Source organism: Nelusetta ayraudi, unplaced genomic scaffold, assembly GCF_046127955.1.
Source record: "Nelusetta ayraudi isolate G7.1 ecotype Tasmania unplaced genomic scaffold, CSIRO-AGI_Nayr_v1 ptg000059l, whole genome shotgun sequence".
In the NCBI taxonomy this organism is placed as follows: Eukaryota; Metazoa; Chordata; class Actinopteri; order Tetraodontiformes; family Monacanthidae; genus Nelusetta; species Nelusetta ayraudi.
The window spans coordinates 3,402,648-3,423,644 of NW_027466109.1; the positions used below are offsets into that span (position 1 = coordinate 3,402,648).

Here is a 20,997-nt window from a genome sequence, read left to right on the forward strand (position 1 = left end):
CCCAGCTATATTTAAAACTGAGGGAGACGGCCAGAGAATCTGCAGAATGAAGACATCCACCCACCCCCTCCACCACCAGCACCCCCGACACACACGCACATGCACGCACGCACGCACACTTTCACTCCTCCCACCGCTCCGTCCGCACTTTACTCTGCCTATATTATGAATGTTATTATTATTCCTGTATGTCGTCATGTCGCCTCCGCTTTTTCTCTCCTTCCCCCGAGCAAGAGAGCGGGCACTACTGGCACCCAGCCAGATTACCCAATCAATCTCCTACGAGAGCAGGGGAGGGCGGGAGGGAGGGAAGAAGGGAGGGAAGGAGGAGGAGTGAAAAAAAAGGGAGGTGAGAGGAGTGGGAGCAGGATGTGCAGAGAGGGAGGAGAAGGGGAAGAGATGGAGGGGCTGCAGACGTGCGGCGCTGGAGAGGAGCACCTGGTGGACACGGAGGTGGAGATGGGAGAACACACACACACACACACACACACACACACACACACACACACACACACACACACACACACACACACACACACACACACACACACACACACACACACAGTCCAGACAAAAGGCTTGGCCATCAGTGCTTGTTTGCAGAGTGCGGCTCCTCCCCTGGTGCCACCTGTTAGTGCGGTCCAGCAGAACAAATGTTTAACCCTCTCACAGAATCCCCTGGCAACCAACAGCGGCGCCGCAGCTCCATCTATCTGCCGCGTGCGCACTGCATGATGGGAAAAACGCACCGCCGCAGCCGGATCTCGCCGTCGTCGTTTCATCTCCCCAGACAAACTGAGCTGATTGGAGGCTCGCTGACAGGAATCGTCCTCAAGCGGAGGATTCCCCCCCCCCCCCCCCCTTCTACTTCCTTGTTCCTGTGAGTCCGACATCCGGAATTTTGGTCTTTGGTCACGCAATTGTGAAGAAAGACAGAAAGAAAAGAGAAATTCCCAGTGATAACATCTCTCTTGTGCCCGTTCCCGTCTCAGTGCTTTAATGACGTCACTAGGTGACATCACAAAGGGGGAAGCGGTATCTTCCATCCATGACATCACCAGCAGTCAGGTGTTGTCTCCTCCCCCTGAGCTCACCTTGTTTTGACCCCTTCCAAACATACGGAAGGTCAAACAAAGCATAATTTTAATGGTATTTTCTCTCTAGCAGGAAGTTGTAACCAGAGAATTAGACTGTGTTGTTATCCGGTTGTAACCTGGATATTTAATATCACCGCCTCCGCTGCCGCCGCAGCGGCTGCAGTTCAGACGTCTCCCGTCGACGTGTCGAGAGTGGAGCAGCAGCGGCGAGGAGTCGCCATGTGAATGACGCACTTGTGCTGCTAAATCTGTGCCACTGCAGTCCGGCCGGCCAGCCAGCGGCTCCAGATTGGCACCAACCGCAGATGTTCAGGGTTGTGACCCCGCCTCCCCTCCCCCGACTCCCGACCCCATCCCCACCCCCCATCCTCCAAGGCTGGGGGGCTGAGCCAAAAAGGCTGCAACAACAAGGCCGAGTCTATCACTTCCTGAAAAACTCGACTCGGGACTCGCTGTGTGTGTGTGTGTCGGTTTCGGGGGGCGGGACACACACACGCTGCCTCCCTTTAATGTGTGCGGAAGAGAGAGAGAGAGCAGTGGGGAGGGCGGGGGAGGCGAGCAAACGTGGCGGCCGGCTCGCTCGTCGATACGTCCTTTAATCATTCACACTGAGCAACTAAAGACGTGCCATGTTTCGCGCAATCAAACACGTTTCCCTCAACAAAGTGCTGCTCGTTTAAGATACGTCCAAAAACTCTCTCCGGCAGGAAGAGGAGGAGGAGGAGGAGTGGACGACGAGACGCACCGCTCTCTCTCTCTCTCTTTTTTAGGGAATAAACATGATTAAAAGGAAACGTGAAGAGGACGGGCGACAAACACGACTCCCGACAATTAAGGCGACAAGAGAGACCACTTACAGCCGCTTTGAAGAGGCGCGAGAGTTTGCTTCTGTTCTCGCTCCTCACAAGACAGCGTGGCGGCGCCGACGTTCAGCGTGCGCGCGTGGCGTGCACGTTTTTACGAGGAACGGCCGCCGCCCGGCCCCGTTCAGGGCCCCGAAAGCCGAGCAGCGATCCAGCCGGTCGCAGTGGTTCTGGGATTGCGGCCAGGGCCTCCAATCTCGCCACATTCCCCTGGATTAGCCGTCAACCGGTCTCCAGATCTGAGGATTAGCACATTATATTCCATTATCTTCCCCCCTCCGCCAGAAAAAAAACCCACGAGCGCGACGCGACGTCTCTGGCTGCGGCCCGCAGGAGCGTCGAGGAGCCTTTCAAACCGGTCCGAGGGCCAAATTGAGCCAAACCGAACGGAGCCAAGCAAAATCTGTAACTAACACTCGACTCTGGGCTCGGCGTCGCCTAGCAACCGCTTTGGGTTTGGGTAAAAACAAATAAGCAAGTGTGTTTCATTTTACAGGTCCGGGGTGATGAGGCTTCCTGGAGCTGACAGCCGAGAATTACACACAAGAAGAATAAAACTTGTGTACTCGAATATAAAAATACAAATTATCTCCCGCACATCCTTGTTTTTTTTTCCACCTTCATCCGCATCGAACAACAGACAGTTAGGAGCGTGTGCGTGCGTGCGTGCGTGTGTGGCTCCGGGGAGCCGTGTTGTTTTTCACTCTGTGATCCGGGGGGAATGAGGGAGCCGTTATCAGCAAGGGGCCGTGATGGAGGCTTGATCAGGCCGTCGGTCTGCGGGGACCGGGGAGCCGGAGTTAATCAGAGACAGACAGACCCTCCATCACCCTGGGGATTCACACTGCCTCCGTCTCTCACACACACACACACACACACACACACACACACACACACACACACACACACACACACACACACACACACACACACACACACACACACACACACACACACACACACACACACACAGGAATGGCAACAGTCACAAAACACGACTGTGCTCTCTCTCACACACACACACCAAATTCTGCATTCTCCCCCCATTTCTTATTGTCAGATCTACACACACACACACACACACACACACACGCGCGCATCTCGTCGCCGTGCCCTGCTGTCAAAGTTGTTGGGTGCAGTTTGGCTGCAGGGAAACATTTTCTATACGGTTGAAAGATTTTTCTTTCAAAATAAAAGAAAAAGAAAGAGAAGAATCTGGAAAATGTTCAAGCACTTATTGAGCATTTCAGCGAATAATACCTTCTGAAAATTGTAGAAATTGTAGAAATGCATAAAGATGATGATGAAGGTAAACATGCAGCTTGTTGACACACTGGAACACGGAGACATATACTGTACAGGCACTTTTTTGGGCAAGGGGATAAATGTGAAATCTTAGGAACAATGTATAAACTTTCGCACCATCAAACAACTTTGTAAAAATGTGCTGCATGTTTTTCACATTACAGGAGCGTCAGTTTGGACCTTTTGGCCGTTTCAGAATCTAAAAACTCACAGTGCATCGGAACGACGGATGCAGATCACATCAAGAATCTGTTCTGTTCTGGTCTCTGACTGATGAAACCATCAGAGGTCAATTCAATCTCAACTGTTTCCTGTTCTTACACTCATGCTCCCTTCAAAAAAACAAAACAAAAAAAACAACTAAAAACAACCTCTTTGACTGTCCACTCACATTTGTCGACCTCCTGAACTTGAGTCAGGTCAAAGGTCGAGGGTGTGAATCCTTGAGCTGCTTGACGAGACCCCCTAATCGGCAAAAAAATGTATCATTCCCTCTGTTTGTTTCTTAAACTTACATCCAGGTTATCAGCTTCATGCAGGCGTTAACTGAAACACGAAGTTGTTAAAACTCATGCTTTTTTTTTTTTTCTCCCTTTCTTTTTACCAGCTGCCGAACCTAAAGTTCAGCCTATTATTGACCGGCCGTGTCAAATTGGGGCCCATTAAAAAGGCTGACATGCAGGTATCCAGCTGGCCCACCTCTGGAGAAAGGTGTAGGAAATTATATTGCATTTAGATTAATTAGACACAGTTGTCAGATTTAATTAACTACGAGGTTTAATTAACCATGTAATTAATCTTATGGTGGTCCAACACATACACACGCGTGTGCGCGCGAGCACACACTCACACACACAGCCAGAAAACGGAGAAACACACACACACGGCGCACACACACTGACTGGTGCCCACACACATGCACAGTACATGCACAACAAATGTAATCTGTTCGGGCTGACAAGTGCTCACACTTTTGCTGTCAAAGCTCATAAGAGAGTGGCAGCGACGGAGGGGACGGAGCCCCGACAGGCTGAATGAGACGGTAAGAATAGCTGCCGTAATCCATTTCAACTCGCCGCCGCCCAGGTGAGACCACATTAGTGGAGGAAGTGCGCTCGCTCAACATCACTAATCCTTTTGGCCAAATATATACCGGAGGGCACCCTCGCACCTGCCTCATTGGGTCCGGACCTTTGCCGTGGCGGGAGAACAAGAACCACAGGTGGGACTCGGGTCAGAGTCAAGCAGGCCGGCGTCTGAATTGCACCGAATCGCACAACAGATCCATTTTATGGCTATTTTTATATTCCTTTTCCTCACTTTTTGTGAAGCAGCCTCAACAGACTAATTGATTATCCACCCAAAAATTAAATATATATAACAACATGTTTAGTTAGCCCTTTGTTTGCCTCTCTCCTCCTAAAACTGATGCTGTGCTGCTGTCCCCTCCCGTCATGTTAGGTGTGAAAAGAACAAGGTCGCAGCAAGATGGTCTGAGAGGATGGAAGCACCACCTGACTGCAGATGCTGCAACGGGCCAAGCAGATCTATGCTCTTTGTGACATCACAATGGGTTGATTCCAAGAACTGCTTGTCTTAGCATAAGTGCAGGAAGTGTACAATAAGAACACGAGGAGAGGAGGAGACAAACACTGATGTCAGAATTTGTACTACAATATTTTGGAAAGCGTAACAACAGCATTGACTTCCTGAGCACAGCGACATCAGAGGCTCTCTTGTCTTATCAGTGTATGGACACGCGGACATGGAGGGCAAATAACACAAATCTGTGCTTTGGACCTGCAAAGCAGCAGCGCCAATGTGAAACTAAAACCCACTTTATCCTGAACTCAGGGTTGCAGGGAAACTCAAACTAATCACAAGCATTAATCTGGACTCTCAGGTGTTCAAAATGCCTCCAGACAGTCGAGTGTGGACCCTGAAGGACGACATGGAAGAATCTGGAAGCGTCTTAATATCTGCGTCACTATCAGCCATCCCGCTTCCGTGTTTTCCTGGACAACATCTTTTTTTTGTCGTTTCTGTGGCATAAAATGAGCCACACAGTATCATTTCATATTTCACATATCCACCGTGCTCACCAAAGTGCATTATCCCTTTTTTTTAAGACATAAATCTGCACACTTGGACCCAAAGGCTTTCACTTCATTAAGGGCCACCTCTTAAAAAAAAAAAAAGAAGGAAAGAAAGCGTGCTGCATGCGATTCACACTGATCAACCGCCTCGGAAGATGAGAGGGTCAAAGGGTCCGGCGACCTCCGACCCCTCGTCCCCTCCATCATCGCCCGCAGCCACAACAAGTCATCACCGCCCGCCTCCCAATGTGTCCCTCGCTTCGATTGCCCGCGTGACCGGCCAGCTGCTTTATGCTTTTTGACCTTTCGCCGCCACCTCAAGTCCACCGATATATAACCGGCTGGCGGCGCGACCTTTGACCTAGGTCAGACAGTTTTGAGGACGCTGAGTCGCTCACTTGGACGCTAATGCGCAGTCGTGACTGCTGATCGCACAAGTGCGCAGCCACAGTCGCTGTTTGACATTAAAAATTTCAAAGAGGAGCATCTGAGGCCTTGGAATATAAAAGCGGCTGGCTCCGTCCCTTTAACAGATCAGACTCGCAGCCAAAAAGTGAGGGCCGCACGCTCGCACAAGAGCGGCCGCGGGTTAGCGCGCATGTGTAAATATATATTTGCGCACGCTCCTTATACACAGCGTGGAGGGGGTTGGTTCAGTTCACTCACATAGTCATGGAAAGCCTTGGCCTCGCTGGAATGTTCACATGTCTCCCTCCGGTCCGGGGCGGCGCAGTACAGATCCCAGAATACACTGCAGACACAGGACAGAGAGGGAAGCAAGTCAGACACGGCAGCGGGGATTCAAACAAGGAAGCTTCAGTCGTCAAACAAGCAGCTCGACGTGTTTGAAGGTGTGTGAAGAGGAAAAGCTGACGCGAAAAGTCAAAATGCGGAATGTTCAGCAGCAGCGCTGGGAGCTGCTCGGTATTCAACCGTGCTCCTCTGGTGAAACTGATGAGAGGTGAAACTGAAGTGGGACCTTGTGCAGTGGCGGAGCCGGTTGGACGGGGACGACTGATGATCGGATGCACGTAGATTGTTGACATTTCAATTAAACAGCATCACAATTCAAGCGTTCGACACCTTTGTATGGCACGCTGACCCGCTTCAGAGCCATCAAAGTGTGAGCAGAGCACCAACGAGATGTAAACGGGGCCGTTCGCTGACCCTTTATCAAGTCCTGGAACTGCATGTGTCAACTTCAACCGAGCCTGTAATTACGCTCTAATTATAATAACAAATATGAAGCGTATTGTTTTCACGCTGATGGCTCCATGAAGAGTTTGAAAACACTCCATCAATTTCTTTGGCTGCACGCAGCGACTTGCTGTAGTTTTCTTTGCGCCCTGTCGCGTGTGTGACATTTTGACAAGTGTTATGAATTTCTCAGGACTATTTTCTTCAGAAAGCGTCTTTGACTGAAACATTTAAAAAGAGGGGTCACATGAGCAAAAAAAAAGTGTCTTCTGGTATACCCCCCTCAAAAAAAGAAAACCCTCCTGAAAGGAAATTTAACTTGTGACTTTAAAGGTAAATGGGCCAGTTTGTAAGATTAAATTGTCAAGAAGAGAGAGAGCCTGCAGCGCCACACCAGGCCTGGCATAGGTACAACATCGTTTTCAGTTGTTTCCAGTGTATCCATGTGGACTAGATTTTTTTGAATACGGTTTCGTGTAAACGCGTTTTTTTTTCGAGTGCGGTTTCGAAAATGTGCGGTTTAAAAAAAATGAATTGTTTTATATTTTTTTATCGTCACTTTTATCGTTATCGCAATAAATGCCTGCAATTATCGTGATTAAAATTTTTTGTCCATATTGCCCATCCCTACTGTTCACACTGCTGCTGCAGCAGCAGCTGCTCCTTGGACATGCCACAACTGTACAGATCCCAATGGGCTGTGACCCACGACAGGTCTTCCTCTCCACTGGTCCCAGTGCCCTGCATGTTATCGACCAGTCAGCTGTGATTATATTACTTACCACCCAATCAACCGTACTTATACCAGTTAATTAGACCAATTGCGCAGCTCCAGAGGGCAGCGGAGGCCACCACCACCACCACCACCCCCACCGCCACTCTAAATGGACCCTTAATTACTGCACCGGAATTAAGTACCTGCTAGGTCAGTCCACACTGAGGCTTTAGTCCCAGTACAAGCTATTGATTTCACTAGTGGCGGATAAAAAAAAAGAACAAGGAATTTGTTGGGAGTTGAGTTGGAGTGAGAGCCAGGACAGGAAAACAGGGGAGAAAAAAGATCAGCTGGTCACCTGTAAAAATCAGAGAAACCAGCAGCTGGCACTGCCACCCTGTCGCAGGCTTTTTGTCACAATTTTTCACCAAACAAGGTTCTGCGGTTCAGCGCAGTTATCTCTGAAAGCGGCTTTTGATGGACAGCCTTTTTCTGGCCGCCGATCAATCGCTTCAATCCCTGCTCGCCGTTTTTAATTTGAGAGGCCAGAAGGAAACAAGAGTCGGCGATAGAGGGCAACACTTTTTGGAAATAATTTAAAATTACAATTACAACCGAGAGCCCTCTGAGGCGCGAGAGGTGCTGGGCGAGCGGCGGCGGCTCCTCCGAGGTGGCGAGGGAGGAGATGGGAGCGGCGGAGCACACATGTGGAATGCGCCCGTATGTCTGCGTGTCGCACGCTGCCCTTCCATCGACTCAACAATAACCCCGGCGCGCATTATCATATCTCAGCGTTTTGCTGTTTGCCTCCTTCAGACACGAGCAGCAGCGGCGACGAGCATCGCAAATCCAATCAGCTCGCAGGGAAATGAAACGGGACGACGGCTTGCAGTTTGTTACGGGGAGGAGGGAAAAAACACACACATCGCCCAGGTAGCGGGAGGTGGGTGGGGGATGGAGCATGGGGGGTTGAAGGTGATCTAACATCTCGCGGCCCCGCCGAAGCCTGAAGATATATTACGATTTGAACAGCTGACCCGGCTGTCTTGCGGGAGCGACGGCACAGCGGGAAAATCTCATTCTGCCTCTGCATAATCTGGAGCTGCATCGGTGGCGGAGGCGGCAGCGGATTAAAGCAGCAACCGTGACTTTTATTATTGTAATATTACTTTAGGCTGTGAATATAGGAGGCCGCTGCGTGCGCAGTGCGAGAACGCAGGGGATTTAAAAAAAAAAAAAAAAGGTAGTTTAAAGGAGCCATTAGGTATTATAATGCGTTAGATTAACAGGAGAGATTAAATTAAGGGTGATTTGATGAAACGGGCAGTCAGGGTCCAATCAGGAGGGGGGAAACCTCCTCTAATTTACGACAACCTCTCATGTATCACCGGGATACGGACGGGACCATTTGAACGTCCCACGCATGAAAATAAAAGCCGCCGTCGCTTTTTTTCCCTTTTTCAAGCGCGCTAATCGTTATAAATGATCCGGGGAAGTCAACATTTGCACTTAATTAGCGCCGGCGGTTCGGCGACAGTCTTGCACTCCGCACGCCCTCCTAATAGTACATTTTCTATCCAATTATCTAATCATTTCAATCTAATCACCTCATCACGGGGGGAGCTCCCTCCGCGGCGTGACGGGAGGAGACTCGCCGCCCGGAGGTGGGCGGAGTCACCCGAGTCGCCAGAGAGAATTTGTGACATCCAGCCGAGGGAGACAAAAACATTTTGGTGCGTGTAAATAAGACACAAGGCCTTGGGAAGAACACAGACACACACATGCTTCCAAAAAGGAAGGGATTTGTGCCCAGCTGTCCAGAAAGTGGTGGTTACTAAAATACAAAAGCCATCAAGGTGATTATTGGCAATTAACTTCTGTCTGAAAAAGCCACTTGTGGCACTGGGCTTTCCTTTATAATAACAGGGCAAAACAAAGACACAAAAGCCATACGGCCAGCTGCTGACGGGCGGTCTGCACCAGGTGTGTCAAACTCAAGGCCCGAATCTGGCCGGCCAGGTCATTTTGTGCGACACGTGAAACCTTAAAAGCTGTGAGATTGTATGAAATGAAAGTATGTGTTGCTTTAAAGTGACCCACGAAGTGACACCGACCAGATTTCAAGGGTCTTCCAACAAGCCGAGTTGAAAAAGACCCACAAATAATCTTAAAATGTCCAATGTCCAATGAGAAAATGAACGCAGAGGGAAGAAAGGAAGAAAACTTCTTTTATGGCATTTATGGAGTAACGTGGGTTCCTTAAAAGCATTTATGTAAAACAAAACAGACTTTGTCCTTATTTGCGTCAATGCAAATGCATATAAAATATTGGTAAAGTCAAGAAATAATTATCCAATATTTGATATTTTTCTTTCTACAAAGTGACAAGTAAATACATTTACACCGTCTTAAAGTCAGCACCGGACCTTTGAGGGCAAACGATGATGCAGACGTGGCTCTCGGTGAAAATGAGTTTTCACACCTCTGGTCTTACATGACGATTCTGGCAGCATCTTTAACCAGCCGCTCAGCCAGGACAGACAGGCGGCAATAAGCAGAGAGACGGAGCCCAGGTGAAAGAGGGAGGCAGAGTCCAGGGGAAAAAAAAAAATAAGGTTAGCGAGAAGCCCAGAGAGAAGGCCGAGCAGGATGTTTCCAACCTCTTATCACAACAGGCTCTCGCTAATGGGCCAATTGCAGCAATGACAGGGTGGACATGGGGAAACACAACCCTCCACTCGTCTTTATTACCCCGTGACTCAAGTGCAAGCTTCTCTCCCACCAGCGGATTCGGCAGGAGGCAGCGACCAACAGAGGGACCAAGGTCCTGTTTTAGTAAACGTAGCTGGACTTCACAACATGAAGTGGAAATGCCACATGAGTGCGCCTGCGACAGTGTCTGAGACTCTGCATGTTGTTTGTCTGTGTCACCTTTGTCTGACTGCCTTCTCTCCTTTCTCATTTCCTGACACGGGGAAACCAGGAAGATTTGACACTCGCAGTGAGATCAGAACCTTCCTCGGCAGCAGCTACGTTCTATGAACACATCTGGGGCCTGATACCATTTTTACCATCATTTTGGATCTTTTCAATGCCACTTTTCAGACATTTGTCCAATGTGCCGATGATGATAATCCCCTAAAAAGGTTCCAAATTCACTTCATTACCAACGTGACCAATTGCAACAAGTGCAGTCCATTAAAATGATGTGGAATAAAGCTGAAGTCAAAGCTGCTCCCAGTAAGGTGCAGTGTCTCAAGATGGTTTTTACGCACTGCATGGGCTGATTAAGCCAGATTTAGCCCCCTTAAGCCCAGTCATAATCAGTCACAACGGGACCGCCAGGCTTTTGAAACCTATAATTTTAACTGGCTTGGAGGGCGCAACAAGGCTCCCCATCACTGACTCATTGCAAAGAGTAGCTCAAGTTCACGTGGCCTGGCTGTCAAATGTGAGTGAAATACAACAAAAGATGGATTTTGGGTTTGCTTTTTAAAGAGATGGTTGACTCCTGATTAAAATGTGCTACTTGCGACTTCTTGGTGAAGTTTTGAAGTATACAATTGTTCTTTGCTTTGAGGGAAGAGCAGAAATGTAAAACATGTACCAAATATGTCTTTATATGCTGATGTGGGTCAAAGTGCACTTGCGAGAGCCACGGGATCGTTGCTCCTGTCTCACAGGATACATAGTTTTTGGCTCCAAAAGTTTTAAAGTTGCTGTTTCAAAGACAAATTGGATTGCAGAGTATTTTGAGTAAACTATCCCTTCAATAAAGGTGTGACTTGATCCCGTATGATCGGCCGTGTTTTTCAATTTTCACAATTTGACAGAGGATTTCTCTGATTAAAATTTCCTTCAAGTTTGTGTTCTTTCTGGGATATGAAGCTAAAGAACTGCAGGGCCGGAAGGGCTGGTGCTAGGCAAGACGACGCAGCGATAGAGTGTGGTTCAAATTAAGCAGGGCCTGGGCTGAGGGTAAGCGAGGAGAAAGACACAAGCCTGATTCCTGTGTTTCGAGAGCAAGAGCCTCGCAGGTTTCTCGGCCGCTCACAAACAAGAATTTCGGGCTGGAGGGGATCAAAATCCTGCCATTATCTCTTGTGCTCAGGTTTGCGTGAATGAGTTTGTCTGCATGCGTCTGTGTGTGTGTGTGTGTGTGTGTGTGTGTGTGTGTGTGTGTGTGTGTGTGTGTGTGTGTGTGTTTGTCGAGTACGTGCGTGTGTGTTTTTCAGAAAGGGGGAGGAGAGAGTTAAGTGAGGAATCGGCAGTCATCCAGTGAAAACTGGTTGAGGCGATCGATTGGAGGATAAGGAGGGAACGACTAGCGGCGGCCAATAGCGACGGAGCTAATGACACAATCAACACCTGCAGGCCCTCTGCTGAGCCTTTTCTTTATGCTCCCACCCACAACAACAGATGTGGGTGACTGACCCCCTGCCACCAGCCTGCCTCTAGCCCTGCCCATCCCCCACCCACCAACACCACCTCTTGGAACTCCCACTCCAGAGACCCCCACCACCACCACCACCAGCAGCGGAGCTCTACAGGAAGCAGCCAGCGAGGCAGAGCCGGAGGGGGAGAGGACGACGGGGGCGGGGCCAGGGGTGGCTGCCCGGGTCGGGGCTCTTTAGATTTGGCTGTTTAACACAAAAGCGGCTGGTATGCAAAGAGTTAATCCGTACGGACGGGGGGGTGGGGGGTGGGGTGGGGTGGCGGCAGTGGTGTGTGTGTGTGTGTGTGTGTATGGGGGGGAGGGGGGGTCCCGCTACCACAAACAAAAGGACAGGCCTCCAGACAAAGGGTGATGGGGGGGGGGGGCGCTGGTGGCTTTCCTGCCATCTGGAGCTTTTGTTTTTTTGGGTAAGGAGGGGGGAAGAGGGGGAGAGTTTGAGGGGAGGGGAGGGGGAAGGTTGAGTGGGTGGGGCAGAAGGGGTGGACTGTGGGGGGACACTCGCCTTCGTCCCCCCGGCGACTTCTTACAGTGGACCCCCGGTGTGTGTGCATGTCCACGTGCTGCTACGGCTGCTGCTGCTGCTCGGCCCAGACAGACACCCCCCCCCTTCCTCCTCAGCTCACCTCTCTCTCTCTCTGTCTGTCTGTCTGTCTGTCTCTCTCTCACACACACCTACTCGCCTGTCGGACTCCAACACAGTTCAGAGGATCTATCAAAACCAGGGCTGTCAAACAATTAATTTTTTAAATCACGATTAATCGCAGGATCTTCATAGTTAACTGCGATTAATCGCAGTTTGAATTGCATGTGTAAAATTCTGTTATTTTGCATTTCAAGGCAGTTTTAACCCCATAATATAAATTTTTTCTTACCAGAAATCACCCTGAGCTTCCACTTCCGGTGTGAACCCAGCCTTGCGTTTGAAATGCGATTAAATAAAAATTAGCTCATCATGAATTGTATTTAATTAATCGCGATTATTGCGTTAACACTGACAGCCCTGATCAAAACACATCACAATGCTAACCATGAACACTTTCCCTTCTCCTGTTTCCACTCATTTGATCCCTCAACCCCCACTCCCCCCAAACCCCATCTTATTGGTTGGGCAATGTGGTGGGGAGGGGGTTGGGGGGGTGTTTGTGTACGTCAATTACACTGGGAGCTGTCTGCTTGAGAGCTGTCAGTTTAAGAAAAGCCAGACTCTTTAAAGGCTTGTCCCATGCATTGCCCATTACAGCACACACACACACACACACACACACACACACACACACACACACACACACACACACACACACACACACACACACACACACACACACACACACACACCGGACTGAATGAATGAATTGAGTCGCGTGTCCGGGTTTATTACCCAGGGCCCTGTGGGGAGGGGGTAGTATAAATGACAAACAAAGCTGGCCCTGTCATACCTCTGATCTCCTCTTCTCAACCACAGAGGACTCGTCCTCTCGACCCCGCCGACAGTTTGTCCCCCGTCCGCTGGCCAGCTAGAACTTCAGATTACCCCCAGCTTTTATCTCCACAATTGGATAGAGACGCCAGGGGTCCCCCCCCCTAACTGGGTGTTCTTCCCAGACGTTCCCGGCGCGGAAAAACCGGAGCACACGAGCGGGGCACTTGGCCCGCTGACCCCGTTTCTTTCAGCAAATACGTAGTCGCGCCGTCGAGGGATCGGCACACGCAGCAGACATAGTGGAGGAGCTCAGGACGGCAGGGCCTCCCAAGTCCCAGTGAAAACATTAGAAAAGAGCGGCTTGCTGCATAAGCTGAAGCAGACAGGTGAGCTTAAAAAAGAAAAAAATAAGCAGCAATATCACAGATATTGCAGCTCCTGGGGGAGGTGGGTGTGGGGGGGTCGCAGCAGCACAGTCAGCAGTCGTGGCAGCAACAAAAGCGCTGCAAGGTGGAGCTCAGGGACGCAACTAAGTGGCTCTGAGACGGTGAACTGTCCGGCTGATCTACCATCCAGTCCGTGAGCGACTCAGTGGAACAAGAGGAAACATATATTGGACCGAACTGATGCAATCGTGAGAACTTACAACTTAAACAGTACAGATTATAATTTTCTTTTCTAAAAGTCCTTTTAAAGGTCCCACGCTCTAAGTATTTTCAAATCTTTATTTTTCATGCTGAACTCCTGTGGAGCAGGCTTATGAAATTAACAAACCGAAAACTGTGCAAAAATCATGATCAAAAAAACCCACGAGAGACCTGCAAAAAAATCCAGCAGATTTAGCCTTCCTGTGAACATTTTTAGGTTTCAGCTTCTCACTAAAACTGATGGCGATAAACTCATGTCTGGTTGGTGGTGCTGAGACAAGCCTTTGATGTCATCACAACAGAAAGGTGAAACTTCTTTCTTACTTACTTATTAAATTACTTTAATTTTGCAGGGAATGCAAGAGAAGTAGGCGTTGGACTTTGTTTATTTCCAAGGAGTTCATTGTCACCTAACTATATATTAGTTACTATACTATATAATATATTTTGAACAACATGGGAACTTTAACTCCGAAGGTGTTGCCTTCAGGTTTCCAACTTTTCCCGCCGGATGCCTCTTTCATCCCTGTTTCCTTCCCATCGGAGTGTCGAGCGGCAACCGCGTCGCGAATAAACTCTGGTGTCAACGAGTGCATGCTGTCACTTTAAAGTCAAAATTAGGGTGAGACGCCGTCCAGGACGTGAGCCGTGCAGCTTAAATAACAGAGCCGGTTATCTCCCGCGTCACTCGGAGTCACGGCAGTGGAGACGAGCGGCACTTGAACGCGACGCACCCGGCAATCCCTGCAATTACTGTCCCTCCGTCCCGCCCCTGCACATTCCTTCAGACCGCCAGGAGAGGCCTGACAGCGCCGCTGTGATGACCTGTCGCCGAAAGCGGGAGGAGGGGGGGAACGAAAAAAAGAATACGTACCACCACCACGAGTGTAAGAATCCCGGAGGTTCCCCCAGAGTGATGTTCTTCTCCCATCGGATCTGGAAGAAGACACAGGGAGGGAGATGAAAAATGAAGACATGTTTTATGCATAATGCAATCATTTTGCTCGACTGTCCCTCCAACTTTTGGACAGACGGCGAGGGCAGTGAATCACGGCGGAGGCGGCTGCGGCTGCGGCGAGGAGGCCCTGCAGATAAGAAGCCGTGCTGGTCTCGGAGCAGGGACCCCTGAGCTGCTCCTCGCAAAAAGCAGCAGGGACCCTGGCCGTATCTGGACGGCCTGATAAGATGGGTGCGTGTGATAACGGACCTGCTGCCTGCTTCACACACACACACACACACACACACCTTGCTCAGAGAGTGTGTGTGTGGGTGTGTGTGTGTGTGTGTGTGTGTGTGTGTGTGTGTGTGTGTGTGTGTGTGTGTGTGTGTGTCAGGAATGTCCACGGGGCAGCATTAAGGAAACGTCTTTGCACGTTTGTGTAGATTTGAAAACCTGGATGGGAGTTTGATGATGCTGTTTCACGTGTCTCCTCCACAGATTTCCCAGAGTGCAGTTTTGCTGCGATGTGATGTGCAGCGACTGGGCGGGGCCTGTTGATTTAAATGCTGCTAAAGAGCTGAGCGCTGCACTGTGCACGAGAGCGTGGAGCGCTAAAGTCCTCTCGGGGACAGAGGAGTACGTGTGTATAGCAGGAGTGAGTGAGCGAGCGAGCGAGCGCGCATGTGTGTGTGTGTGTGTGTGTGTGTGTGTGTGTGTGTGTGTGTGTGTGTCCTCACTCCAGAGGAACAGAGGCTAATTGAGGCAGGAGAGTCCAGGTGATAGTGCTCTCATTAGATGGAGCAAGTGTGTGTGTGTGTGTGTGTGTGTGTGTGTGTGTGTGTGTGTTCCTTCAGTGTACCTGTGAGGATAAAGGGGCCTTATCTTCTGAAATATTTCTGGACATTTTCTTCCCCCATGTGCGTGCGTGCGCGTGTGCGTGCGTGTGTGTGTGAGTGTCGGAATATGCTGTGAAAACATAGTCAAAGTGTCACCATTTTGGCAATTCTGAACAGAAAACTTATAAAAGAAAGCTGACGTGGCTTTAAAGTTAAACCTTCACATAACTTTTCTAAAAGGAAAAGGAAACTGCGACTTTACGAAAAGATTTGTCTAAGGTCAAGATTTTTCAGAGAAAGTTATTTTTTTTGAATATCCATATACACTACCAGACAGAAGTTGGTTCGTTATTTAAAATGTTTTCCTTGCTACATCATTTTATATATATATTGCTCATATATTTGATGTCTTCAATATGTATCTACAATGTAGAATGGAGTAAAGATAAAGAAAAACCATTGCATGAGAAGGTGTGTCCCAACTTCTGACTGGTATTGTACATCTAGATAAAGACTTATTGTTTTGCATGTGACGGGAAAACATGTTGACACCCTTCAAAAAACATGAAGATGATTGAACAAAGAAATCTCAGTCAGACTTTTCTTCTGCCACTTGAGCCAGATGGCAACAGTGCAAGACCTCCTATTGGTGTGAGGGGTGACGCTCATCACTCAAAGCTCTTTATCAACTCTTGTTTTGAATCCTGTTCTTTAGTCTTTTAATGAGGAAATCATGTCCAGATATGATCAACGTGCAAACACTACAGCGTCCGCCAATGTTTGCGTGTCTGCAGTGGCTTCCTGAATGAATGACACAGAGTGATTCGGTTGAATCTCGACTGGCTGAAAGCCTTTTAGATTGGAGTTTTTAAAGGTGGATCATCAGAATTCATACCTGGGATCAGGATCAGTCACCCAGCTGGTCTCCATGGTTAGTTGATAGGTTAGATTTGTGCAGAAGTTAACAAGGCTGAGACTGATTTCTTTTTTTTTTTGTGCTCTTAAATATCTCGACAGGAAAAGAGCAACTACACGGAGCAGCAATATGTCAAACCACTTTATTAAGCTGTGTTTATGATTACAAATTAGAGCTAATAAAAGAGGGAGGCTAATCACATCTAACCACCCAACTTGTGTCATGTTTACATAGTCCCGAATTAATAAACAGGCAAAAGAGGGCCACAGCTGTTCAGTGAGCAGTGGCTTCTTAATTCATTAATCTCACAGTTTTCAAGGTTGGAGGGTTTTTTTTTTTTTCACAAAGCGAAAAAGAATAAACTTTAATACAGGAGAGTGACTTGTACTTAAAAGCGGGAGATGGAAGGGAAGCAGTGTCTTACCTCTGACAGGAAGGTCTGTGCTGATTTCTGTGCGCCGACATGAAGCAAATACTCGTACACGTATAAAGCTAACCTGCAAAACAGAGACAGGGAGACAAAGTGAGGACAGGTCAGGGGTGAGATTCTTACTGTAGAACACATAACAGAGGCAACTACACTCAACACCACACACTGGTGAGGCTGTTTTAAAAAAAAACTAAAAAAAAAACCACAAAACTTGCTCTCTTGTTGTCACATTCCCAATAGCCACTGAACTTGAATGCAAGTTCATCGGCCCTAATCTTTTTCTTGAATGCCCGATTTATTGATGAGAAAGACTGAAAAGCTGACAGAAAACGATTCGGGGTGGGGGTGGGGGCAAACTGTAAAGACAATGTAATGATTTCTGTCAGGAATCACAAATCCTCAAAGACAATAAACAGTAAAGTCGCCCTTTTATCCGTTTTAATTCAGAAGAACAACACAGCTATGCGCGACTGGCAGAAAAGCCCTATTGTGTCATCTTAGATGGTGATGGATAAACATGATTTTACAGTGAGGATGTCTATACACCGCGGAGGGGTTTCTCGACGTGTGATGTAAATCTCCACGGCTCTGAGCTAAAGAGCCTTCGTGGCACTCAGCCATGTTCCTGTGGCTTCGGGAGCCAAGCTGTTGAGGCACAGCAGACACGTGTGTGTGTGTGTGTGTGTGTGTGTGTGTGTGTGTGTGTGTGTGTACTGGGAGCAAGTCTGACAGAGCAGATGAAAAATGTCCTCAGACACGGCTAAAGTCTGACTCTGGGATGTCAACACCCTGCCCGCTGGATTCCTCTGGTGTCACACAGAGGTTGATGTCGATCTCTGTGTCATATTTTTAGATAGACAAATGCTAATTATAAAGAATAGAATCAGGAACACCTGCCACTAGTCCAGAATACGACCAAAGCCATAATGGGAATGCTAGTGTGGGGGCTGGCCACGCTTGCAACAACACTGACACTTGTGTGCAAGTAAAAAAATTAGAAACATAAATCAGGGTCAGTCCTTGTACTAACTGCAACATTTGGGATGCAAGCTAAGGAATGCTAACATTAACGTAGCTCTGACAATTAAGAGTAGAAGCATCTTATGTTTTTAGTTTCCATACGTCTGATGTTGTTAGTTAACCAGCAAGTGAACTAGGTAAACTGAAAAATGCGACGTCAGAGCGAGTTTCACTTGTTTGACGCAACCAAATTGGGCCGATTACTATCCAGTAAGCTCATTGGCTAACTTAACTTCAGGAGTTAGAAGCCCAAAAAAGCTTTTATACTTTGACATGTTCTTTGTATCAGGGAGAAGTGAGACCAACTTTTGACAACATCCTTTTGCTAGCCAAGTTTTTTTTTCTGGCTGTGTGTAACAGTACAAGATTTGCCAAATGGCTAAAATGCTGAATGAAAAGTGAATAATATTGACACAAACATCCAGGAAGTGATTCCAAGCGCTGATGTCACTTCTCCATAGCACCCTTTCTTTGTAGACAAAGAAGAATCCTTGTTTTTTCTTTATTTTACCAAGTTGAAGATTTTAGAAAGCATACTTGTGACTCAAGGCTAAAAGGAGACAGGAGGTTTGCTCTCTCCGATATGTTACAATCAAACCATCTGTTGTCACAGAGAGTCACCCGGCTGCAGCTCTCTGCCTCACCCTTCAGTTTCCCTCCATTACGTTCCTTACTTTTCCTTGGTTGACGGACAAAACCAATCAAACTACTAAAAATCACCACTTTCTTTGTGAATGGCCGTCGAAAACTCATCACAAACAACCAGCACACAGCGTACAACATGTTGCACTGTCCTTATATGAACCACTCGCACCAACGGCCACCTCAGGACAAGCAACTCCTAACCACCCCTCCAACCCCCACCTCCATGCAACTATTTTTACCACAGTGCAGAGAAACCTGTGCAGACATCACAACCCGCTATCATCTGCATGCAAGTGTCTCCAGGCTGGAGCAGAGCGAAGGGGAGCGGCTGCGCCGTTGCGTACAGTCGGCGTCCGTTGGTATGCCGATCACACGCGCCAAGGCCGAGGCAGACACAGAGTTATGATGCTTCGGGTTCACGGCGAATGGCGCAGAATGAATGGATAATGAGCCGGGCCGGAGGTAAACAACCTGCCTCTTTATCCTCACGGGGATGAAATGCTAAAAGTGTTCACTGCTGCTTCAGAGGCCACATTTTTCATTTCTCAAACACAAAATTATCGTGCACTGTTTGAAAAGGTCTCCCATCATCGTTGGACTCAATTTTTTGGCATCTTTATTTTTTTTCCATCCCGGATTCAGAAGTAGTAGCGTCGCACAACAAATGGCCAAAAACTTCTCTGGACATCCAGAAAACACCATATTTTAGCCCTCTGTTTACAGCCCCATGCTAAAGTGGTGGTTTTAACCTTCCAGTTGAAATCTGATGCTGTGTTGCACACCGTCCACATGTTTTGGGAAGAGACAAAATCAAGGTGGTCTCAGGGGACAGGAAGAACACCTGGCTACGGGTCAATTACCCGAATGATGTATCTGTGATTTGACCATCTGCAATGTCACAAAGGGCAGAGTCCCAGAACTGGGTGTTTTAGCACAAACATACTGAGAGGTGGTGGATTGGTCCCAATCAGGTTAGAGGTCATATGCAGTGTAAGGCCTTACTACATCACCTTTAGGTGACACAGTGCTGCAGTGTACTACTACTTCCTTCCAACGTTCCAAAGGCAGATCCAAAATCTGACTGAGAACTATGAACGAAATCATTCAATGGTGTAAGTGCAAACAGTTGTTTGTCTCTTGATGTAGCCCTTGGATGAACTAGTGCCCCCGGTGTTCCTCACCTTAAACCCAAGACAGCCATGACAGGCTCCAGGTACCAGTGATTAGACTTTAAAATGGATGGATGAGCATTTAAAATCCTAAAGGTCCTTTCGTTCTTTGTCGATGATACAATGCAATTTGAATCCACCAATGGCTTTCATGTTGAAAACTGAGCTAATCTTTTGCACTTCTTCCCCTCGACCTCCATCTGCTATTTGCGTCAAATGTAACTGTCAAGATTCAAACAAGCTTCATCCAGGTGGCGCAAAGACTGTAGTGCAGCATCTTACAGGAGTACTGAAGCTTCTGTGATTATCACATGATGATAATAACACATTTCGCAGGACTAATTAGCAACCAGATGAGCGGTGGCACTCCATTTGCATTTCGCAGCCGGCCCATAGGACGTCAGGAGGTCTGAGGTGAGGACAAGGAAGCCGGGTTTCTCCAGAGGGACGCCAGTCAGGACATATAAAGTACATGTTTGTCTCCACTGTTTGACTCTTTTGCCTCACGCTGGTGTTTTTGCGGCCACTGGCTTGCGATAAAGACTTTATGGTCGAGCTTCCTCCATCTCTGGCTAAAGTCCATCCAGGAAGCTGTCTCCTTTGCAGAAGGAACTCAACAGTTGTGGTTGTTGCTCCCTGTTTTTCGTGTCTGCGCCCTACAGGCTTGGACATGGATTCCCATGAGAGGCAGACTGCGCTGATGAAATTTTCATGGCCAGGGCCCAGTGTGATCTGAGGGGCTGTGTACCCGAGCGATGGGCGCCCGTTTCGGCTGCAATGCATTATTTAAAAACAATCATTCAACGCAGGCTTCAGGGGACACCTTTTGTTACCGCGTCAGGACTGCCGAGTGTTTAGGAGCAGACGGAGTGGCGGCAGAAGAGGAGGAGGTGGCCAGGTAGACATGGGAGGGAGGTTCAAACAGAGGGGCTGTGTCAGAAGGAGAGTGAAGGTCAAAGCCTCCAGGGTCTCCCCAGCGGACACGGTAAACCTTGATGTCCTTCCCCGTGAACGCCGCATTGCTAACGCACGTCTGTCAGGATGCAAACGAGACAAACTGCATCTCACATTTCCCTTGAAGTGCACATTTCGCTGCTTGGCCGAGGTCAGGGAAAAAAATGGAATCCGTCAATAAATTGTATCGACACCATCGATTTGATGACGAGCGACGGAAGATGGTCTGTTGCGTGCGTTTGGCATCAGCAGTTCCGCAAACTCATTCTTCGGTCCCAACATTCAGGTGTC

The 20,997-nt window shown here is 48.3% G+C and overlaps 1 protein-coding gene across 2 annotated transcripts in view; it reads right to left on the reverse strand.

Moving 5' to 3' along the window:
• ssbp4 (single stranded DNA binding protein 4) overlaps positions 1-20,997 on the reverse strand; it is a 77,840-nt gene that overhangs the window by 51,160 nt on the left and 5,683 nt on the right. For both annotated transcript variants that reach the window (XM_076039451.1, XM_076039452.1), the window contains exons 2-4: positions 16,913-16,985; positions 14,671-14,732; positions 6,028-6,112 (exon numbers count right to left, since the gene is read on the reverse strand). In XM_076039451.1, the coding sequence (XP_075895566.1) occupies positions 6,028-6,112; positions 14,671-14,732; positions 16,913-16,985 (220 nt within the window). The remainder of the gene's footprint in view (positions 1-6,027; positions 6,113-14,670; positions 14,733-16,912; positions 16,986-20,997) is intronic.